The sequence below is a fragment of the Tursiops truncatus genome, chromosome 17, assembly GCF_011762595.2.
Source record: "Tursiops truncatus isolate mTurTru1 chromosome 17, mTurTru1.mat.Y, whole genome shotgun sequence".
NCBI lineage: Eukaryota > Metazoa > Chordata > Mammalia > Artiodactyla > Delphinidae > Tursiops > Tursiops truncatus.
Window position 1 is genome coordinate 3,826,961 of NC_047050.1, and position 22,448 is coordinate 3,849,408.

Sequence of the window (22,448 nt, forward strand, 5' to 3'; positions counted from 1 at the left end):
GTTTTGAGAATGTTACATCATTGGAATTATACAGCATGTGAATTTTGAGATTAGCTTTTTTTTTCATTTATTATAAGCCCCTGAGATCGATCCAAATGGTTTCATGTAGTAATAGTTTATTCCTTTTTATGGCTGAGTTGTGGTCCGTGGTATGGACATACCATATTCACTCATTGAGGGACATTTTGGTTGTTACCAGTTTGGAACTCTGATAAATAAAGATGTTAGACCATTTTGTACAGGTCTTTGTGTGGACATAAGTTTTCATGCATCTGGGTGAATGCCAGGGGTGCAGTTGCTAGGTGGTATGGCAGTATGTTTAGCTTTTTAAAGAAAGTACCAAACTGTTTTCTAGATTGACTACCATTTTACACTCCCACCAGCAACGTATGAAATGTATGAGATCCAGTTTTTCTGCATCCTTGCAAGCATTTGGTATTGTCATTAATTTTTATTTTAGCTGTCCTAGTAAGTGTATAGTGGTATCTCACTGTGTCCTTAATTTGTATTTCCTTAATACAAAACATATTTTCACGTGCTTATTTGCCATTAATGTATCCTCTTTGGTAAAATGTTTCTTCATATCATTTGCCCATTTCTAATTGAAGTGTTTGTTTTTTTAATGTGTTTTGAGAAGTTTGTTTTATATATATATGTGTTTATATCTATAGGTCCTCATTTATTTCCTTATTGCAGTCATTCTTTATAGATATTGGCAACTCTGTAAGACATTAAGGTCCTGGGTATTGAAGGTTGAACATTAAATATTGTGTGTGGGTACGAGTCCTCTGTCAGATATGCGGTTTGCAAATATTTTCCATCAGTTTGTAGCTTGCCATTTCATCTTTTAAAAGGGTTTTTGCAGAGCCAAAATGTTTAATTTTGAGGAAATCCAACTTATCATTTTTTCTTTTATGGGTTGTATTGTTTGAGTCACGTCTAAGAGCTTGGATCTGTATGCATTTTATTTCCTTTTCTTGAGTTATTGCACTGGTTAGAACTTTCGGCACTACATAGTAGAAGAACATAGAAAACACTTGCTGTGTTCCCTTCTTGGGGGAAAAGCGTTCAGTCTTTACCACTGAGTATAGCATTAGCTGCAGGATCTGTTTCTTTGTTTTGTAAATGCTCTTCCTATTTTTCTGAGAGTTTTTATCATGAGTGAGTGTTGAGTCATATGGTAATGGTTTGTTTAAATTCATGAGGAACCGCCAAATTTTCCACAGTGGCTGCACCTCATTGTTATTTTAACAATTTTAAAATATATTCTGGATACTGCAATCTTGTCAGATATACGATTTGCAAGTATTACTTTATTCCTCTTTCCTACCTTCTTTGGGAGTTAAACAAAATTTTTAACTATTCAGTTCATCTTCTCTTTTGGTGTTTTACTTATGCCTCTTGCCTCTTTTTATTTTTTGATGGTTTGTGTATGCATTATATGTCCTTAACATATACATGTCATATACTAAGCTTTAAAAAGTACCATTCCAGGGGATTCCTGGTCCAGTGGTTAGGACTCCACACTTTCATGCCGAGTGCACAGGTTCAATCCCTGGTCAGGGAACTAAGGTCTCACAAGCCATGTGGTGCAGCCAAAAAAAAGAAGAAAAGAAAAGAAAAGAAGAAAAAAAAGTACCATTTCATTTATGCCCCTTCCATTCTTTGTACAATTATTGTCATATATCTTATTTCTATATATGTTATAAACCCCCCAAAACATTGTTACATTTGCTTTAAACAGTCAACTTATTTGTATAAAATTTAATAAGATAGAAAAAATTATCTTTTATATTTTTTGCATATTTACAAATTCCATGCTATTCCTTTCTTACTGTAAATTTACATGTTCATCTAATGTCATTCCTCTTAAGCCCAGAGAATTTCCCTTTGCATTTCTTATAGTACAGATTGGCTGGCTATGAATCTTATTAGCTTTTGTCTGAATGAAAATATATTCATATGTCTTCATTTTTGCTAGATATAAAATTCTAGGTTGACAGCTTTTAATTTTACTTAGCCATTTATACACATTTAAATACATTGTTCCATTGTATTTTGTATTTCTAAAGAGAAGTTAGCCATCACCCTTATTTTTTTGCCCTATATATAGTCTTTTTTTTAAACTGCTTTTAAGAATTTTTCTTTCCTTTTCATCAGTTGGACTATGATTTGCTTCTTTATGTATATCTTGCTTGAGGTGCACTATGATTTCTGAATCTATGGGATTTTGATCAAATTTGGAAAATTTTTAATAAATATTTCTTTAAATATTTTCCCTGCCCCATTCTCTCTCCTTTCCTTCCAGAACTCCAGTTACATATATGCTACTTTACTTGATAGTGTCTCACAGGTGACTGAGGCTTTGTTAAAAGTTTTTATTCAGTTTTTTCCTATTGTGTACTTCAGTGTGGATAAATTCTATTAATTTGTCTTCAGTTTTATTGATTCTTTTTTTGTATCTAAACCGTTATTAATCCCATTCAATTAATTTTTATTTCATTTGCATTTTTTAGACTTGAGATTTCCATTTTTTTTTTTTCATATTTCCAGCTATCTCCTGAAAATTCCTATCTCTTTACCCATTATGTTTACATTTTCCTGTAGATTCTTTGGTGCATTTATTACAGCCGTTTTAAAGTTCTTTTCTCCTAATTTCAACCTCTGGGTTGTTTGTGGGTCTGTTTTTATTAACTGATTTTTCTGTTGACTAGGCTCACATTTTACAGTTTCTTCATGTCTGTTGAGTTTTGATTGCATACTAGAACTTGAGGATAATAGTGTAGAGACTCTGGATTGTGTTATATACCTCTGAAGAATGGTGAGTTTTGTTAAATTACTGGTGGATCACCTTGAGCTTGTAGAGGTTTGTTTTTGTGCCTTGTTTGGGCAGGTATATCTCAGTTTTATCCTTAGCCTCGGGAGAATCTCTCTAGTAAAGAGATGTCGTCTTCACTTCTAATGCGTGGCACTTTCAGGGATTCACTGGAAAGCCCTAGGTGTTCACCAGGCTCTTATCACTTGCTGGGACTCAGACTCTAAAGTCTCTCCCTGTGGCCAGCAGCAGCTGCAACCGCCACTCTTCTTTCAGCTTCTGACTGTTGTTTTCTCTCCAAGCTCCTTGGAGTCTTAGCTGCCATGCATAGTGCAGCGCTTGGTCTAGAATTGGATTGGAATTTGTATGCATATTTGGGAATCACCTTTTTGTTTCCACCCTACTAGGACTTCCCCTCCCAATTTCCAGCTACACTGGCAGTCCCAAATTCAATCTGCTCACTCTTCAACCGATTATTCTATGGCTTTCTCCTTGAGTTCTACCCTCTTTATGCCTTATAGACTTGGAAATGACTTCAGGGGAAAAGCCATGCTAATCTAGATTTTGCCCACTTTCAAGGGTAAGGTCTTTTTTTTTGCCACGATTTCAAGGTCAAATCCCCTCTTTTTCTGGCTACTTTGGTTGTTTCCCAGGGCTTTTAGACAGTTATTTTATCCAGAGTTTGTCATGGTTATTGCTAGAGGACTAGGTCAATACAAGCTACTCTGTCATTAATTAAACTGGAATTGGAATTGATCACAATCTGTTTATATTTGTCCAAGATATATCAAGATTTATGAGAATATCTGGAAAAAATACCTCTGCTATGTTAGAATAAATCAAAGATTCATACTATGGGACATTGGTTTTATCCTTTATCATACCACTCCTTATAAAGATATCAGGTTTTGTTTCCCAGTGCGTTCACTATCAAAAATTTAGATGACATAATATGGTAAAAGCCATGTTTTCATTCATTTGGACAGCATTAATTGGATTACAAATTATTACTGAGTTTAATAAAAAGCAACAAACATGTCAAAGTATGACTAAGACTTTTTCCTGGTTACTGGGGCTCAGATACCTACCACAAGTACGTCATAACAAGTCATTATAACTTTCCATATTATCATCAGATTTTTTCATCCACCAAAATATTTATAGAAATCAAAGAATATGAAGGAAACACATGAAAATAAAAAATAATTAAATTATTTATTCAGAAAATGTTTATAACCACCCATTCCATGCCAAATGCTGTGTAAATACTAAGGATACAGAAAAGAAGACAGAACTCAGGTCCTCAAAGAGTTCAGAGTCCAGTGGGGGAGATAGCAAAGTAAGTCAACAACCAGAAGAGACCAAAGATTGAAGTTTGTCAAGGTTTATGAAGAAATTGAGAGTACAGTGTGTAATGTACCCAGAATTAGTTTAGGGCTAGTGGCTCCCAAATCTTTAGAGACATCACTGGGTAATCAGGTGTGTGAGAAGCTGTTCTCTCTGAAAGTTAAGATCAGACCCAGGGACTGGGGACTGGGAATGGGGGAAAACCTAGTAGAGTCTGAGATCACTAGGTTCCTTAAGCTTTTAAGATTGGTGAGAGAAGAGCTTTTGAACTTAACTTAGAATAATACATAAGGCATTCTTCAATTCAGAGACTCCTGTCTAGTTTCAGAAGGAGGTCTGAACATTCTAGGACCCAAATGTTTCCCCTTTAAAATCTAAATATCACTTATTAAGCTGGGAAAAGTTTCTTTTACACTTCTTTGAAGAGGAATGACATGGTTGGTGGATTGAAAAGGCCGGGGGGCAGGACCCCTAGGAAAGTGCATACCAATGGCAGCCTATGAAAAATGAGGAAGGAGTATCCTGCTTCCTGTCCTTTGAAGGGTACCCTGGAGCTGATTTATATCAAGAATGTTTACCCAGGATGTGTGTAGGAGAACAGCATCTTGTTTTCATTTTCATGTTGTATGACGTAACAAAGTGTCTGTGCTTATAGTTGTACCCAGGATGTGTGTAGGAGAACAGCATCTTGTTTTCATTTTCATGTTGTATGATGTAACAAAGTGTCTATGTTTATAGTTGCTCTGTGGATTTTGTGAGGGCTTTTTTGGAGGTGTTGCTTCCTCTAAAAAATTCACCCTAATACTTTTCAGTGTTTCTAACGTATTAGAACTCAAGTTTCCAGTCTACACATCCACATTCCTGTTCTGAGCTTTCAAGCCATAATATTCATTTGAAGGGCAATAAATACGTAAAATGAGCCATCCTCTATGAATTGAGAAATTGAGTTAAGATGAAACACCCCAGATGGGATTTTAGTGATCACAAAGTTAATTTATGTTCCATTATGTTTTTCCAAAACGTGAACGCCTTCTTAAACAAGAATACAGGCTTTGCACAACATGAAATTGGCTTCTAGAATAGATTTTAAGTTTAAAAAAATAACTTATTTACTGTTTATTGAGAAAATACTGAAGTTCTGCATGAAGAGATTTAGTGTCTCCAAATTAGAAAAATCCACGTGAGCATTACATGTGCAAAAATGGCTGGATTAAGAGCTACATCTGAAAGTTGATACCTGAAGAGGGAATATTTTTTCCATAAACTTTTTGTGTGACTCTTCCTGGATCCACTAGGCATGTTGTTTTCCTTGAAAATATAGGCTATTCCTTCATAATTCTGTATCTGACCATTCTCTCATATGCTATGCAACTTTTAGTGTAAAAGGCCTCCTCTTTGAAAATGTAAGATATGCATTGTATTATGGAAGTTGAAAAAGGAGTGTATTTTATTCAAGTTGATTTTTCAACTTTGAGAATCTTTTCTGCTATTTTTTGCATGGACATTTCCATTTTTGTTCACAAATGAAAACATCCTTTCTTGTGATAATCCTGAGATTCTTTCTTGAGTAGCCCTCAAATTATTGCCTAATTTTCCCAGCTTTTTCAATCCCATGAGCTCCAAGAATAGGATCATGGTGGTCCGAACCCAAGATGTCAGTTCAAACCCTCCTGCTTATTCTTTAGAGACCTCTTCAAACCTCTCTACCCTGCTGTCTGTCCCTAGACCTGTATGGGTTGACACTCTACGAATTACAAAGCATTTTCACAAGATTATCTATTTTGGTCCTTTTTACAAATAGGAACTTGATGGTCAGGGATGTTGGTGGCATGAGAAGACTCAGCCTCCAGCCTGTTTTCCCCTGACAAGCTCCATGCTTCTCCTCTCGGGCTCTGCTTCCCAGAACTGGACTCTGATCCTACACGGCAGAGACAACCCTCCTTGGAGCCCCTGGTGATGCTGCTGGCTGGCAAGCACACCAGATAGACAGGACTGATCTCCTTTGGTTTATCTCCTCCTCCCATCTGAATGCCCAGCGCAGGGCTGGAGGGTCAAAGGCACTGGAAAAACTGCTTGTAGAATTAAAGCAAATGGTGTTTAGTTTTCTTCTCCCCATTGTATTCGTCACTGAATTCCTTCTAATCCCCCTTTACTACTACTAATAATTATTATTTTCCTTAGACCACCAGTGTTCATTGAGGATATAATATGTGTTAATTTGTCCAGTTTTTGCTAATTAATCTGTCACTTACTCTCATAACCTCCCAGCAAAGTGATTCTTAATACCCCATTTTGTAGATGAGGAACCTGAAGTTTAGAGAGAAGACGTAGCTTGCCCCCAAATCCCAGTGTCAGAAGGTCGTACTGCCTGCTTTGCACACGGTGCGTCTGATCCAAAGCCGGTGCCCTCAGGTCTCATGCTAGACGCTGCCTCGGCCCCCCGCCCCCTCCCCCAAGTAGAGGCCACCATGCCTGCTCCAGGTTCATTTCTCAGCAGCAGCATCTACCTTTGTGAAGTACCTGTTCGTATCTGAAAGCATACTAGATTCTGTTCAAATAGAATACAACTTAGAATTTAAAAATTTCAGGAACAGTGACCATTTCTACCCTGCTTGGTTTTGCTTGTGCCGTTTCCTGTCTCCTGCCCTCCTTCATGGGCTTGCTTATTCCTCAAAGTCCAGGGCCCTCCCTGCCTGTCCCCCGTGCACTGACTCACCCCATCACACTCTTCTTGGGCCTCTGCTTTGCTTGCGTCTCTTCGAATGCAGTGAATTAGTGTCTCACATCTCTGTCTTCGTACGTGGGTTGTGAGAGCCCTGGTTTTTTTCATGTGTATATACTTGCTTAGGGCAGTGTTAGTATGTAATAAGAACTTCTTAAATGTTTACGTGGTTTAATCTACTTGGTGCACATTTAAAATGTTCTTGGAGTAGTGTATATAATAAACAGAATTATCAAAAAATGTGGGTATACAGAGTGCTTTACTTTTGTCCTTAAATTCAGTGTATACTTAACCCTCTTTTTTTCTTTAACATCTTTATTGGAGTGTAATTGCTTTACAATGATGTGTTAGTTTCTGCTTTATAACAAAGTGAATGAGCTATACGTATACATATATCCCCATATCCCCTCCCTCTTGCGTCTCCCTCCCACCCTCCCTATCCCACCCCTCTAGCTGGTCACAAAGCGCCGAGCTGATCTCCCTGTGCTATGCGGCTGCTTCCCACTAGCTATCTATTTTACATTTGGCATCCTTTTTTTGGTTAATAATTCCAAGTACCCAAATCAGACATTCTCAGACAGCAATTTTTAAAAATCTTCATGTTCTGGCTATGTAGTGGGAGTTTACTGATATTATTGCAATTTTCAAAATGTGACGTTAGAGCGATGGGAATGGACTATATGTGCACTTCTCTTCTGCCTTTCTCTCTCTGACCCCGTATCTCAGTCCCGAAAACCGTTTTATTTTTATCTGGGACTGTCTTATTCTTTTATTAGATTATTTTATTCTTCAGATCTAACTACTGAAATAACTAGTATATATCAATAATTTCAAAAAAACACTTACTTTGCAAAATAGTAGTTGCTAAAAAATGATATAATGAAAGCTAGTTGGATTTAATCTGTTGGTTTGTTTGTGGCCAATGGATTCTTGTTTCACCATATGAAACAGTATTTCATGGTGTCACAAGTTACTAGTTCTCATGGAAATCAGTAAGGAGTATGTGGGGCAGAAGTAGCCACTGAGTTCGAAATTGGATATGAACTTGCAATTTGAAAAATCAAATTGGAGATGTAGGAAGTTTTATTTACTTTTTTTCTTTTGTGCTGCAGTTTAATCTTAAAGATATTGGTGAAATGTATTAAACACGTATTGGAATGACAACAGCGGAAAGGGTCCCAGGTAGTATCTGGAAGAAATTAGGCTTGAAAATATAGACACATGTGAGCTGTTGTGTCTACCTGTTGATTCCTGGATAGCTGAGAATGAAAACGGTGCAATACATGGAAGGAAATGCCCATTGTGAGAACTAACAAAGCACCCTTGCCAGGTGTAGAATTTCATTTCCTTTGTGATGTGTATTAAAAATTTAAATAATTGAGATTAGTTGGGACACAGGTCAGCAATCTTCTTCTGTAGCTGGCCAAACACTAAATATTCTGCTTTGGGGGCCATGAAGTCTCTCAAAACTACTCAACTTTGCCAGTTAGTGAGACACTGCTATAGATAATACATAAACTAATGGAATGGCTGTGTTCCAATAAAACTTTATTTGTGGACACTGAATTTGGAATTTTATATAATACTATTTGTCAAGGAATAGTATTCTGCTTTTGATTTTTTTGTTTTATTGTTTTTTTGACCATTAAGGAACAGTAACAAGCACTTTTAGCTCCTGGATTATGTGGACACAGGTGCTGGCAGATTTGGCCCAGAGGCCGTAGTTTGCTTCTGCCTGACTTAGAGCATTAGGGCTTTGGCATTGACACTTGTCTGGCTGCTCAGAAGGGAAAATGTCCACAGAAAGAGGTATGCATGTCGTCAGCTCATCTTTCTGTGAACTCTTTTGCTAGCCATTTAAATGTGACTTTCTTTTTGGCTATAGCATGTTACCAAATGTTAGCAATCATGAACTTAGAAGCACCTGAATTCATTTACTAAGTTTTTGTTTTTATTTTTGCCCAAAAGTGAACTCATACATGGCCTTACTTTTCTCTCTATGCATTTCCTGTGTCTCTGATAACCACCCTGTTACTGCTGCCACCACTGTAGTAAAATTGTTCTCTCAATGGATACCGATGGCCTCTTTGTTTAAATGCCCCTGTGTGTACGTGTTTGCGTGCATGCACACGTTTCCTCTGTGTCCCAGACCCCTCGTGTGAAGAGGCAGAGATTTCTGGAGCCTCTGGAAGCAGACGCACTGGGTGAGTCTGGGCGTGGCCATGTGTTTATAGCCTCGTCACCCTGGGCAACCTTCTTAGCCTCCCTTGGCCAACATTGCCTTATCTATAAAACGGGGGTAAAGATAGTGTCTGTGTCATAGGATTGCTTTGAGTCTGAGCTAATGCACTTAGTCTTTAGGATAATGTACTTCGGGTACTTAGCTCCTGGCACGTCGTAATCAACGCGATAAACACTCGCTATTATCGTCACTACCATTAAATCTCTCTCCAGCCCTGACTTCCATCATGTGATACCACCCTAGCTCTGTTTCCTCTGATCTTTTTCTGTTTTTATCACCGGCCCCACCTGGTCCTTGTCCCTTGAACACGCAGATTGAGCTGCTGCGTTCCTCCGTGCCTGCTGAGCCTCTCCCCAGCTTCTGAGGGGTTCACTCTGCATAGAGGAGAGCCAACTTCCACCCTCAGCTCTGTCCTCTCTCCTACCCAGAGCCCCAGCATCCCATTAAGTGACTCAGTGTCTCGTCATTTTTAATACCCACTCATGGTCTGTTCATTCAACCATTCCACACGCAAAGGTAAGCACATGTACCAACAGTTATTAGGTGCCTAGTGTGTGCCAGGAGTAGTGAGCACCGTGCAGACAGGGCTCCTGATCCCACATTTGCTCAGTTTTCACGGCTCTCGTTAGCATCTTCAGTCTAACGACCCCCCTCCTCTCCCCTCCCATCAGTTGCTTGTTTTCTGCTTCCCTCGGAAGGCTTGGCTCCGAGGATCACGGGTGCTTGGAAGCCATCACTTTCCCCTCTGCCTCAGCCTGTTTCCTCTACATGTATGTGGGGAGTCTACCCTCCCCATGGGCTTCCTGTGAAGTAGCTGCATCTCCCGCAGGACCTCTACGTGTTAGCATGACGCATGGGCCGTGTGCCATAGAAATACTTGGTTAATTCAGATATGGTGAGAAAGATTTAGGGTAAGACCAGGTTAATGAATGGAGAAATGTTTTATAATAGTAATTCTTTTTTTTTTTTTTTTTTTTGCGGTACGCGAGCCTCTCACTGTTGTGGCCTCTCCCGTTGCAGAGCACAGGCTCTGGACGCGCAGGCTCAGCGGTCATGGCTCACGGGCCCAGCCGCTCCGCGGCATGTGGGATCTTCCCAGACCGGGGCACGAACTCGTGTCCCCTGCATCGGCAGGCGGACTCTCAACCACTGTGCCACCAGGGAAGCCCAATAGTAATTCTTTTTGTATATATTTTGACAGTTTGCAAAAGTGCTTTTTCATATAAAATCTCATTCAATACATACAGCTCCAGATCCTAATGGCTTTAGTTGTTCGCAGTCATGTGAGGATAGCAGTGGTGTCCAGGGATGTCCAGAAGTCTGAAGTGGAAATGACAGAAGGCTCCTAAGAAATGTAGACTCCTGGTGTTCACCCTTCATCATCCTAGGACCTATCTAAACTATTCACCCAGTTGCTAACATTCGTCAAGAATCCATTCTGCTCTTTAAAAGCGATGTATAGAAGAATTTTGAAATCCATAGTACCAATAAGAAGGAGAAGAAATCTTATTGGTTTGTTTTATTTGTTATTTCTCAATCTGCAGTGCTTTAAAAGGCTGTATTATTTTAAAATGAACTTTATTTAAACTCTATTAGGCAACCATTTTGAATTTTTTCCAGTTGCATCCTAGTTGACATATTTGCACAATTTTTACATGTAGAAAAATGTGGAAGGCAGTTGTATGGGTTTTTAAAAAATCCAGGATACAAAAGAAACGTCATCGTGCTTTACATGAACTATTGATTTGGGGTTCATTTAACTTGAGCAGCAATAAAGGCTCGGCAGGCCTCCCCTGCATCTTTCTGTTCATCCTTTCCCCAGACTAGCTAACGAAACTTCTCCATTAGTATTTCCCATTTACAGCGGTCATTTCTTAGCTGAAACACACCAACCATTTCTTAAGACATTTTCTCCTACAAAATAATACAAGGTAATACATGATACCTCGCTCTAATCTCAGCCAGACTTCTCATTTTTCTCCGGTTCTGACAAACAGTCCAGGTTCCCCTTTCCGAGACTGAGTATTTGTTCATTTAGGAGAAAATCATTAAAATAAGAAAGTGAGAAGATAATGACACCTCAATGTTGAGGCATTAAGTAGGGATCAAAATGTCCTGGTGAGCACGGAGCAGTCTGGGGTGCTGTCTCCCCTTTGGAAAATCATGTTGGTGCCACGGAGAGGTTCATTTGCTCTTCCTGTGACATCACGGGAAGCCACAGCAGATCCAAACCACTGAATCGCTGCTTCTCCGGTTTGGATTTGGAAGGGGGAGTAAGGAGGGGTTGACCTTCAATATTTTAAAATTGTTCACCTGTCAAAACATTTTGAAGCTGGCTTCGGGAAGAACACAAAGGGGGACGTGGAGGAATTTTTGTTTTAATTAAGCTATTAACACGTCGGGTTGCTAGGCTGCATAGAGTCCTAGGGACCCACTGGAGGTTAATATACATATTTTTAATTTGGTAGCACAAAATAGTGCTTTCCCTTGCATTTGGCCCTTACACTCCGAGCCAATTAATATTGTGACTTTGCCTCATCTTTTCAAAAGATTGCTGGAATGTTTTCAAAAAGAAAAGGATTCTGAGACGATTAGACTCTAAATCATCACCCTTTGGGGGCCTGAGCTAGGTTGCTGATGGGATCAGTGATCTCCTCCTGGACGTGAGCCCTGGCGAGTGGAGCTCCTTCACACATGCGGCTTCCACACCTTCCTGCTAGGTGTTCCCGTCTGTGGTTCGTGGGGAAAGGCCCTGGGAGCTGCTGTTGGCCCTCAGTTGGCTGTCCTGCAGGATCTGTAGTCAGTGGCCTGGCAGGGATGCCCGGAGCTGATAAGGTTGCCGGCTCAGCTCTCAGCAGCCTGCTCACGTTCTGGCTCCGGGTTTTCTCCACACGAGATGGATGGTAACGGCAGATGAGCTTTGGGGCCACATCTGGGGCCGAAGAAATGGTTGATGCTAGGTTTTGGCAAGTGCACACGAGGTGTGCTTAGTGGTTTCCTTCAAATCAAGAAATAACTGTGAGAGAATGTAAGAAAGTACCACCGTAATAATGTGTCTGCTTCAAAATATTTGTGCTTATCAGGCTTTAGTGAGAAAGTGTCTTTCCAAAATGCTTACTGACAACCTGTAGCCAGTTTTAGATGAGAACGGCTGAGCTAAGATAAGTTTAAAAAATAAGCAAGCTTTCCTTAATGCCTTAGCCTTTAGCCCAATACCCGTATTCAAGGGGGAAATGTGGGCTTCAGAGAGAGACAGATCCTTTCATTAGGGAGACAGCTGCAGCTCAGAGAAGCAGAGTGTGGCCTCAAATCCTGGTCTCAATCTGGGGCAGATGACACAGGTTTTCTGAGTGTCAGTTACTTTGTCTGTGAAATGGGGCTGATACCTATACTAGAGTGATCTCTGTGACATTGGCCATCCCACCAGGGCACATTTGCGAGAGAAGAAGGGCTCCGTTAATCATTGCGCCCAGACAACAGATGTCAGTTGGGACCATTGCAGACAAACCGGGAGTGGTCACTGCGTGGGGCTTCCGTCAGGAGGAGTGAGAGAGTGACCGCAGTGCTGTCACCTGGGTGGCACTCAGCACTAAATTGGTTCCTTGGTCCTCTGCCTGAGACTTGTCTCTCGTACTGCTTCCTTCCTACTGCTTGGCTGGTGTCATGACGGGAGGACAAACACAAAGAACAGCTCGGGTAGAGGGCAGGCTCTTCTCAGCCCCACAGCCAGAGGGGCCCTCGGAGAATGTCAATCAGATTCTGGCACTCTTTTGCTTACTACGTCCCAAAGGTTTCCCAACTTGCTAAGAGTAAAAGCCCAAGTCATCACCACCTCATATCAGTCCTTCCCTGGCTCCCCCAGATCCAGCCTCAGCGCTTCCCGATGTCGCCAGGCCTCAGCCCTTCTGCTACATCTGCTGTCCCCTGCCTCCCCGGCCTCTGCACGGACAGTTCCTTCACCCTCCATCAGGTCTTTGGTCCAGGGGCCTTCTCAGTTAGAAAATCCATCCCTCCCTTACCCTGGCATTTCTTTTCTTTTTTCAGCAGTAAGATAAAAAATTTCAACCGTGGGGATTCAGCCCCGAACCGCCAACATATATGGTCTCGGACCACGAACCTTCAGGGCAGATGGAGGTGTCTGCACGTGCTTGATGCTGAATCTCATTTACCATCTGTGTCTGAGCTCTGATTCTTTTGGGCAGTTTGTATCAACACGATCACACCATGATGAGTGCTGAGAAAGCTTAATTCTTGGTGACCTGCAAGAAAGCCCTGCAACAGTCCATTAGTTATATCCAATTAGAGATTCAGCCGAGGACTTCCTCTTAGTGACGCTGACTTGTGCTGCCTGCGTAGGCTTCCTGGTGCCGGGGGTTACACTCCCCAGGCGGTGCCAGCAGGCTCAGGGCTCACCGGGCCCTCCCCCCGCACCCCTCCCCCCGCCCCTGTGCAGAGGGGCGGGCCCCACAAGATCCTGCAAGGGCAATGTTACGCAGCGTTACCTGGGAATATTTGAGCATTGTGGCTGAAAAGACGGTACTGGGGAAGTTCCCCAAACATAAACAACTACATCTCTTTTTCCGGATTGAGAACGTGTTCAGACAAAAACCCCCAAAGCTGACATTTGCTAAACACATTGTGTGCACTTTGACAGGAAGATGAGGACTCACCTGTAAGGTTCATGGCTCTTTAGCCTTTTCCTTAGGCTCTGGGATTTCTTGTTTATGTCAGCCAAGGTTGGTAGGGCCTGAAATGTGTCAAGAGTTTGTCTCCCAGGATGGAGGAAAGGGCACTGAGAGGTCATGTCCCCAGGTCACCTGCCGGCTGGAGAGATTTAGGAGACGGGCTGGCCCAGAGATTCTTTGGTACCCCATCTCTAAATTGGGGAGCTAAGTATTTAGAAGGGCCTGGGTGGAGAATCTTTCAGTTAGGGCCCTACTTAGGATTTAAGGTCCCATGAGTTTCACTGGAGTATCACTGAGTTTGCCCCCAACTCAGGGCGTGTGTGTGTGTGTGTGTGTGTGTGTCTGCCCACAGACATTTGCACAGAGGCACGTCTCTCTAGGGGAGGTCCCATAGGTCATTTCCCAATGAAAATTTGAACAGTATGCCCCCAGTGGAGAAGGGAAATCTGCAACCTTAAGGACACAGCAGGAAGAATGATATATTTATGTGACTCTATCATTTATTTGATAAACGGAGAATTTTGTTGCAGCAGATTGAGAACTCTTGGAGTTTTAGACCAACAGGGAATGAATTACACCAATGGGCCATCTGCATAAAGAAGATGAGGAGGCCTTTGCCATGCGCTCGCTTGGCAGTAGCGTGGGGGGTTTGACAATGCTAGTTCTCTGCCCCCATTTGTTCCTCAGTCACTGGGGGGTGCGGGTGCTCCTTGGAGAGGGTCAGAGTCTGGGAAACCAAACCCTGTTGTCCACTCCTACTGGCACATATAGATGTAAGATTAGGAGGCAAAGACAAAGAGCCCAAAGCCAGGTGGACCCTGAAATAAACTGGGAATAAGAGCAAAGTTGGGTGCAAAAGGAGCCTGGGAAAGTAGGCTCTGTTTAAGGCACAGATCTGCGTGAAGAGCAGCCATAGCACTTTCTAGATGATTCACACTTGAGCAGTGCTTTGGGCAACCAGCAGGAGCAGGGCACAACACTTACTGATGGATGGGTGGATGGATGGATGGGTGGATGGATGGATGGGTGGATGGATGGGTGGATGGATGGGTGGATGGGTGGATGGATGGATGGGTGGATGGATGGATGAATGGGTGGATGGATGGATGGATGGATGGATGGATGGGTGGATGGATGGATGAATGGGTGGATGGATGGATTACTAGGCGTTCATTTATTCAGTAGTATTCAGTATTTACATGTGCCGGGAGCGATGGGTTCAAAACTAAGGAAGACGTGAGCCCTGCACTTATGACACATATGGTTTAGGGGAGGGAGTTCAAGAGGCCCTGGACACGGATAACTCACTTGTGCAGGAGGATGGCCCACGTGAGGTGGACAGTGTTTTGGCTGATAGACAGTCTATGAACGCATCCACTGTTTGACATATCATCAATAATTTCAGGTGATTTTCATAACAGAATTACTAGATATTCTTTCATTATTTACTCAAAATCATCCTAAAGTGAGAAGATCGCTTCTCTTTAGGGCATTTCTCTTGAAATAGCTGCCTAGATCTGGAGGAATATTTCCTGGTTCAACTAATTTTTTATGACACTCTGATACCGTAAATGGCAGATCGTGGAGTAAGGCAGCCACCTGCTCCTTTCCGTATTTACTTCTGGGGCTGACTTTATTTGGCCATCGGTACTTCTTTAGAGTTGCTCAGTCTTGACATCTTGGATGGGTTAGAGGTGGTCCTTTCCTCCTGAAACATACAATGGCCCTTAATGATCCTGAATGAGCCTGATGGCAAAGGACTCAATTCAGTTCCACAAATAAACTCCTGGTGTCTAGATGTTTAAAACTCTCCATTCCAGATAGATTTGTGAAGAGGCTGCCCCTCATCACCACATAGCTGATACCTTGGGTGATCAAGGGATCACCACCAAGGGAATAAAAACTTCTTGGCGTGATAGGATATTAAGAGGTGCTCCTTCAAATGGAATTGAGAGTAAAATCACAAAACATCACCAAATATATTATATTTTATATATATATATAAAATATAGTATAAATATATTTATATATATAATATATAATATATTATATGTAATATATAATATATTTATATATTATATATAAAAATAATATATTTAATAAACAGTTAATTGGATTCAATGTCTTTATATGCTCATTCAAAAATCAGGCAGATATCATGTCTGAGACAATATTTCTAGGTATCATCCTGGCTATTACTATATCTGCATTGTTTTTAGCATCATGTGATGGGTTTGAGTCTTCACAGTCATAACTTTGAGGACTGCAAAAGCATAATCTTTTTGTTCTCTATAACGGATGGAAATCACACCCCTCATGAGGAAACTTTTTAAGGTGATGGAAGTGTTCTCTGTCTTGATTATGGTGATAATTAAAGGACTTGTGCATATTTGTCAAAACTCATCAAACCATATACCTTAAAAGAGTGAATTTTACTACATGTGAATAATATTTCTTGACTTACAAATATTCCAAGCCCCTCTTTCCATGGATGATGGCAATCTTAATCCTTTTAATTCAAAATAAACAGTAAATTCCAACATAGAGCTTAGTTTCTCTTGGGTGAAAACTGGTCAGTTTAGGATTCTTCTCTTTCTGCTCCCTCTCTTACTCCAAGTGGACATGTCAGTTCCTGGAACTCACCCTCAGATGTGGCGAGGACCCCTGTGTGAGCACCACCCTGTGTTCTTGGCCATCCCTGAGGTGTCTCTTTCTACTTCCTCTTTGGGTCATGCTTCCTCCCTCTTAACTTGTGCTGAAGGGAACGTGTCCCATAGTGCCTTTGGTTTCCCACTTGTAAACATCCAGTGAAAAATCATATTATAGCTTTCTCCCCAGCCATGTGACATTTTTAATATATCCTTGTGACTAAAGAATTATATATGGCCCCATGAAGAGCAAATATATATAATGTAAATATAAATATAGATAGATAGATGGATTTTTTACTCTTTGTATGCAGTAAGCAGAAGCAGAAGAATCCAAGATTCCTTGTAAGGAAAATCATGAGGATACTATTTATGGCGATATTAAGGCTTGGAGTTGAGGCTGTTAAGTCATCAGGGTGAGCTGTGACAGGGCGAGAGAGAGGCATGGACATATATACACTAACAAACGTAAGGTAGATAGCTAGTGGGAAGCAGCCGCATAGCACAGGGAGATCAGCTCGGTGCTTTGTGACCGCCTGGAGGGGTGGGATAGGGAGGGTGGGAGAGAGGGAGACGCAAGAGGGAAGAGATATGGGAACATATGTATATGTATAACTGATTCACTTTGTTATAAAGCAGAAACTAACACACCATTGTAATGCAATTATACCCCAATAAAGATGTTAAAAACAAAAAAAACCAAAACGCTTGGCACAGACTCTGCCCTCAAATGATGTTTGAAAAAAAAAAAAAAACTGGGGGGGAAATTTGAAAGATTTTTGTGTCCCTCATGAGATGGTGTTAAATCTTATTATGTAGGCCAAAGGTTTATAAAGCCCAAAGAATGCTGAGCTTTGCAATGATACATATACTGTGCATTCCTTGAGAGATGGGGACATTGTCGAAATGACGATAAATACGGTAAATATAAGGACGAGAGTGTTCAAGATGGTGACATCACAAACACAAGTGAAAGAATGGCCCCCAAACAGTGAAAACAAACAGCTATTAAAGGAAGTGGATGACAATTGGGGCGAATAGAAGACAAGAATTTTCTTCTGTGCTGATGGCGGATGGGAAAGGCTTTCCGAACGGCTGAATCTACTGACTAATTGTCGGAAAGAAAAAGTCAACATCAGCTACGGTGAAAAGAACTTTTAAAAAATATTGGCAGAAACGCCCAACATATACGGATAACCTAAATCAGCAAGTTAACTTTTTCAAATACTTTTAGCTAAGGGGGTGATAGATACAACTACTTAAAATAACTACTTAAAATCCAGTGCTTCAAGAATGGTATTTGTAGTCAGAAATACCTGCCTTTGAATATGTTCAGGTAAAATGGTCTCTTCCATTCTGTATAACATTGACACCTGGAGACCCATCCTTATAGTTTTCAAGTATTCGAGCTAATTGCAGGTTCTCTTCTAACTCACATTTTGGCCTTATCACTGGGATCCCTCAGGAGGTCACCCTTGTGTGTGGGGTGTCCCTCTCCTAAAGATAATTTGCCAACCTCTACATTTTTACAACAGAATGCATGTCGTTAAGCTAGAACGTACAACCCTGCCATTAAACCAACAACATCGAGCCCTGACTTTCATGCCCAAGGACAGACACTGAACAAAGGATTCCTGACCTTTACTTGCTGTTTTAAAACATGGTATTTTAAGGTGTGTCTAAGCAACGTGGTAACTTTAAAAGTTCCCTTTGCATTGTTGGATAAGGAAGAATTTTATATTGCCTTACGGATCATGAAAAAGTCTGGAGTTTTTAGAATCTCTTGTGATGCATTTAGCATTTTTAAAAAGAATCTACATGCTTTCATTGCAGAAGCAAATGCTTCGTGAATCGTGTTATCTAATACTGGTAAAGGAGAATTACTGTTACAGATTCCAGCAAAACATGTGTTTCTCGTAGCGGGATCATATGTTTTCTTTCAACTTAACAATATAAACTATGTGACTCTTCTTGATGTAATTTGAGAATAAAATTTAGTGCTCATCTATGATAATCACTTTGTTCTAAAATTTCTAGTACATTTATTTCTCTTCCTTTGAATTTAGACGATAAGTTTTGTTTTTTTTCGGTGCGTGTATATTAAATTTAATTTATAGCAGCTTCTGGAAGCACAGAGTTGAGAAGTATTGAAGGTGTGTGCAGGTAGCAGTCAAGGTACAGGATGTGGTCATTGCCCTGTACAATGATTGAGGGACGGCTGTGTTGTTTGTGCTGCAAATATATGTCTCAGTTCTAAATAATTTTTGATATGCATGTTTTAAACCTTTAACTATTCATTTTTGTCATATGTATTTTAATTTTTTAAAGGTCTTTATTATTTTTAAAAATTTTTACTGAGGTATAGTTGATTTACAATGTTGTGTTAGTTTCAGGTGTACAGCAAAGTGAATCAGTTATACATATATGTATATCCACTCTTTTTAAGATTCTTTTCCCATATAGTTTATTACAGAGTACTGAGTTCCCTGTGCTATACAGTAGGTCTTCATTAGTTATCTATTTTATACATAATATCTTTATTTTTTTTAAGTTGTAAACAAGTTCACTCTTTGCCTTAAATGAAAATATTCTGGGTAAACAGAAACAGTGTTTCTCTAGAAAGACTTCTGTTCATGCTCGTCCACACACTTGTCTTATGAAGAATTCTACCATGAGTTTTAGCTTTATTCAGTTCATGCAGCTACACAGGTTGTAAGACCAGATCATCTTAATAGGTAGTTTTTAAGGTTTCTGTGATTGTCCTAAATTCATCAGTGTTCTAATTTTCTGTTTAAGCTCAGCTGGGTTTCACTCTGGGGCATTTTAGAATATGTAAGACAGCACAAAGAAACTGATTTATCTTCTCTGCTTACACCATTTCCCAGTATACCACGTTTGTCTTTTTAAAGGTCAGGTGTGATGGAAACAGACAATGTTTCTCGCTTACTTTGTTTTCTTACTTGTTGGATTTTCATGTCTGAGTTCTTTGGAAAATGTTAATGTGAATTTCTATAAATGCAGCTGTTCAATTGCACTGAGGATGATTTAGAAAGAGTTCTAGGATCCTGGAATAAAAGGTACTCATTGTATCCAAGATATTATCCATATTAGTAGTATCAGCAAGAGAAATCTCTTTCCTAAATTAGTGACTTCTACCAGTGTCTCAGAAGTTGCTTTAATTCTAAGGTCAAATATAGTGGATCATAATTTGCTGGTACCTCACTGAGCTCTTTTTTAAAAACCATATTTAAATTTGCATCTCTCTAGGATCTTTGTATTTTTTCCCTCTCAAGGCTATTAAAAATCTCCGTTATTGGAATAGTGATCTCCATGAAGTAGCAGCATGAGTGACCAGCTGTGATTAGAACAGCCAAACTTCAGGGGAAGAAATTGCCACTTTTATCTAATTAAGAGAGAGAAGAGTTTTTTTTTTTAAATACAATTTCTCATAATAACTGTGAAAGTGTAGTGGTTAATGAAAGTGCGTAATTGCTAACAATAATTATTTTGAAACAGTAGTTCTGGGAATAGCTGAGAGTCTGTATGAATGGGTTAAACATGAAATAGTCAAGAGTGTGTTTGAATAGGGGTGCACATAAGAAAAAGGGCCAAGGCCAAGTACCATGGAAAAACTCACATCAACTAGGTTAAAGAATGGTCTGATTCCCTTCCAGGGTATCTAACTACATTCAAAGAGAAAATAAATATGAGAAAGATAATACCAGATTTCTGACATTTCAGTGGTGGTTTATGATATCTACGTGTACACTGGCAGGAGGCCAGGTGCCGAGTCAGAGTCTAACATGTTTATCAACCTCATCGGCACCAGAGGAGATTCAGGGAATCGAAGCCTTCATCAATCCAAAAAATAACAAAGTCAAGTTTTGGCTTGGACAGGTAATAAAAAGATCCTTCTAAATTCGTGCCCACAAGTTTTCCTCTAATTTCTCTAACCAAAAAGACACTCCAACAGAAAATTCCTGAGATGCTCATATGATACCAGCTAGGAAGTACAGTAGGTGTGGTCATTTCTTGGTATGCATCTTGTCCTCAAGTTGAGTTGAAGTGGGACTTAGCCAAGAACAATGCCACCATGAGTAAGTCCCAGTTTCCTCTTCTGTTAAAAACAAGTACCCTCACCCCCCACCAAAAAAAGAAAAAAAACCCAAGATTCTACCTCCAGATAGGACGGACAGTATAGCTTGTAACAAAATGACCATCCTGCTGACAACTAGAAACGTGTGTCTTTTTTAATTGGCTTTGAAGGCACTGGAGAGCTGCCAAGGCAGTTAGGGCTTGAGGGTCCACGATCTTCGATAGGAAGGAAGTTCAGAGGAGAACCTGATACTCAGCAGAGCTTTCTGTTCCGTTGTTCGTTAAGTGGAAGCTGAGATCAGAAAGTGGCGTCAGAGAGCCTGAGATGCTGTGCAGAGACTTAGGAGGCTCCTGGGGCAGGGATGCAGCCCAGCAGTGAAGACAGACCCTCATGAAGCCCCACCGGAAAAAGGGACCTTTGTGTGGGTTCTCCCCGGGGCGGGTCCTGCAGGTCATTAAAGGGGGAAGTGACCCCAGGAAGCAGCCGTGAAGGAAGGTGGAAGAGAGAAAGAGAGAGGCAGAGCCGATCTGAATATGTATCCCAGAGGTCACTGCTGTAGGCAGCAGGCACTGGGTCCCTGTGACCTCAGCTGGCAGCCTGGGAACCCACAGCCCTGGTGCCAAAGCAGCGTTAGGGGAGGGAGCTCAGGTCCTCGGGCCACGCGGACAACTCTACCCCTGCCACCACGCTCGCTCCACCCATGAGCCCATTTCACACAGGAACTTCGGGGCCACAGCAAGGCTCTACGTGGAAAACTACAGAATGTTATTGGAAAAATGGAAAAAGACACAAATTAATAGAGATATAGGGACTTCCCTGGCGGTCCGGTGGTTAAGAATCCAATGCATGGGACGCAGGTTTGATCCCTGGTCGGGGAGCTAAGATCCCACATGCCGCGGGGCAATGAAGCCCACGCGCCGCAGCTACTGAGCTCACATGCTCTGGAGCCCATGCGCCACCACTAGAGAAGCCCAGGCACTGCAACTAAAAAAAAAAAAAAGATATACTATGTTCCTGGATTGGAGGACTCAATATTATAAAATTCTCACTTCTCTCCTAATTGATCTGCAGTTTCCATGCAATATCAATCAAAATTCCAGAAGTATTTTTTAATGGAAATTGACACTGTCATTCTAAAATATATGTGGAAATGCAAAGAGTCAAACACACCCCAGATAATCTTGAAGATGATTAATCTTGAGAAAAACAAAACCGGAGAACTCACACTGTCACATATCAAGATTTAAAGTTAATGCAATTAAAACAGCATTAATTGGTACAAATAGAGCAGAGAAACAGGCAAAAGCCAGAAGAATAGCTACGTATCCTTATGTCCAGCATCAAGGAAACAATAGTCTTTTAATGAATTCAGAGAGTAAACTGGGTATCATTATAGAAAAAAAAAATCATGAGCCCTATTTTATACTAAACCTAAAAACCAATTCCACACAAATTTAGGTCTAAGTGTGAAAGATAAAACAATAAAATATCTAGAACATAGGAGAAAATCTTCATGACCCTGGGAATAGATTAGGATTTAAATTTTTAAAAATTGGGCTAAAGTATACATAACATGAATTTTACCATTTTAACCATAATTAACAATTTAGTGACATTAAGTACATTCACACTGTTGTGCAACCACCACCACCATCCATCTCCAGAACTCCTTCCTCCTGCAAAACTGAAACTCTGGAGCCATTAAGTAATGATGCCCGTTCTCTCTCTGTTCCCTAACCCCAGACCCTGGCTACACCTTTCCACTTTCTCTCTCTATGAATTAGAGTCCCTTAGGCACCTCATCTAAGTGGAATCATACAGCATTTGTTTTTTTGTGACTGACTTATTTCACTTAGAACAGTATCTTCAAGATTCCTCTGTGTTGTAGCAGGT

The 22,448-nt window shown here is 40.7% G+C and overlaps 1 protein-coding gene across 1 annotated transcript in view; it reads left to right on the plus strand.

Annotated features, from left to right (window-relative positions):
* LOC101317476 (RP1 axonemal microtubule associated) overlaps positions 1–22,448 on the plus strand; it is a 303,982-nt gene that overhangs the window by 273,036 nt on the left and 8,498 nt on the right. Inside the window, 5 exon segments of the mRNA XM_073794757.1 lie at positions 7,997–8,039; positions 8,042–8,158; positions 8,161–8,214; positions 20,201–20,322; positions 20,324–20,360. Of these exon segments, the coding sequence (XP_073650858.1) occupies positions 7,997–8,039; positions 8,042–8,158; positions 8,161–8,214; positions 20,201–20,322; positions 20,324–20,360 (373 nt within the window).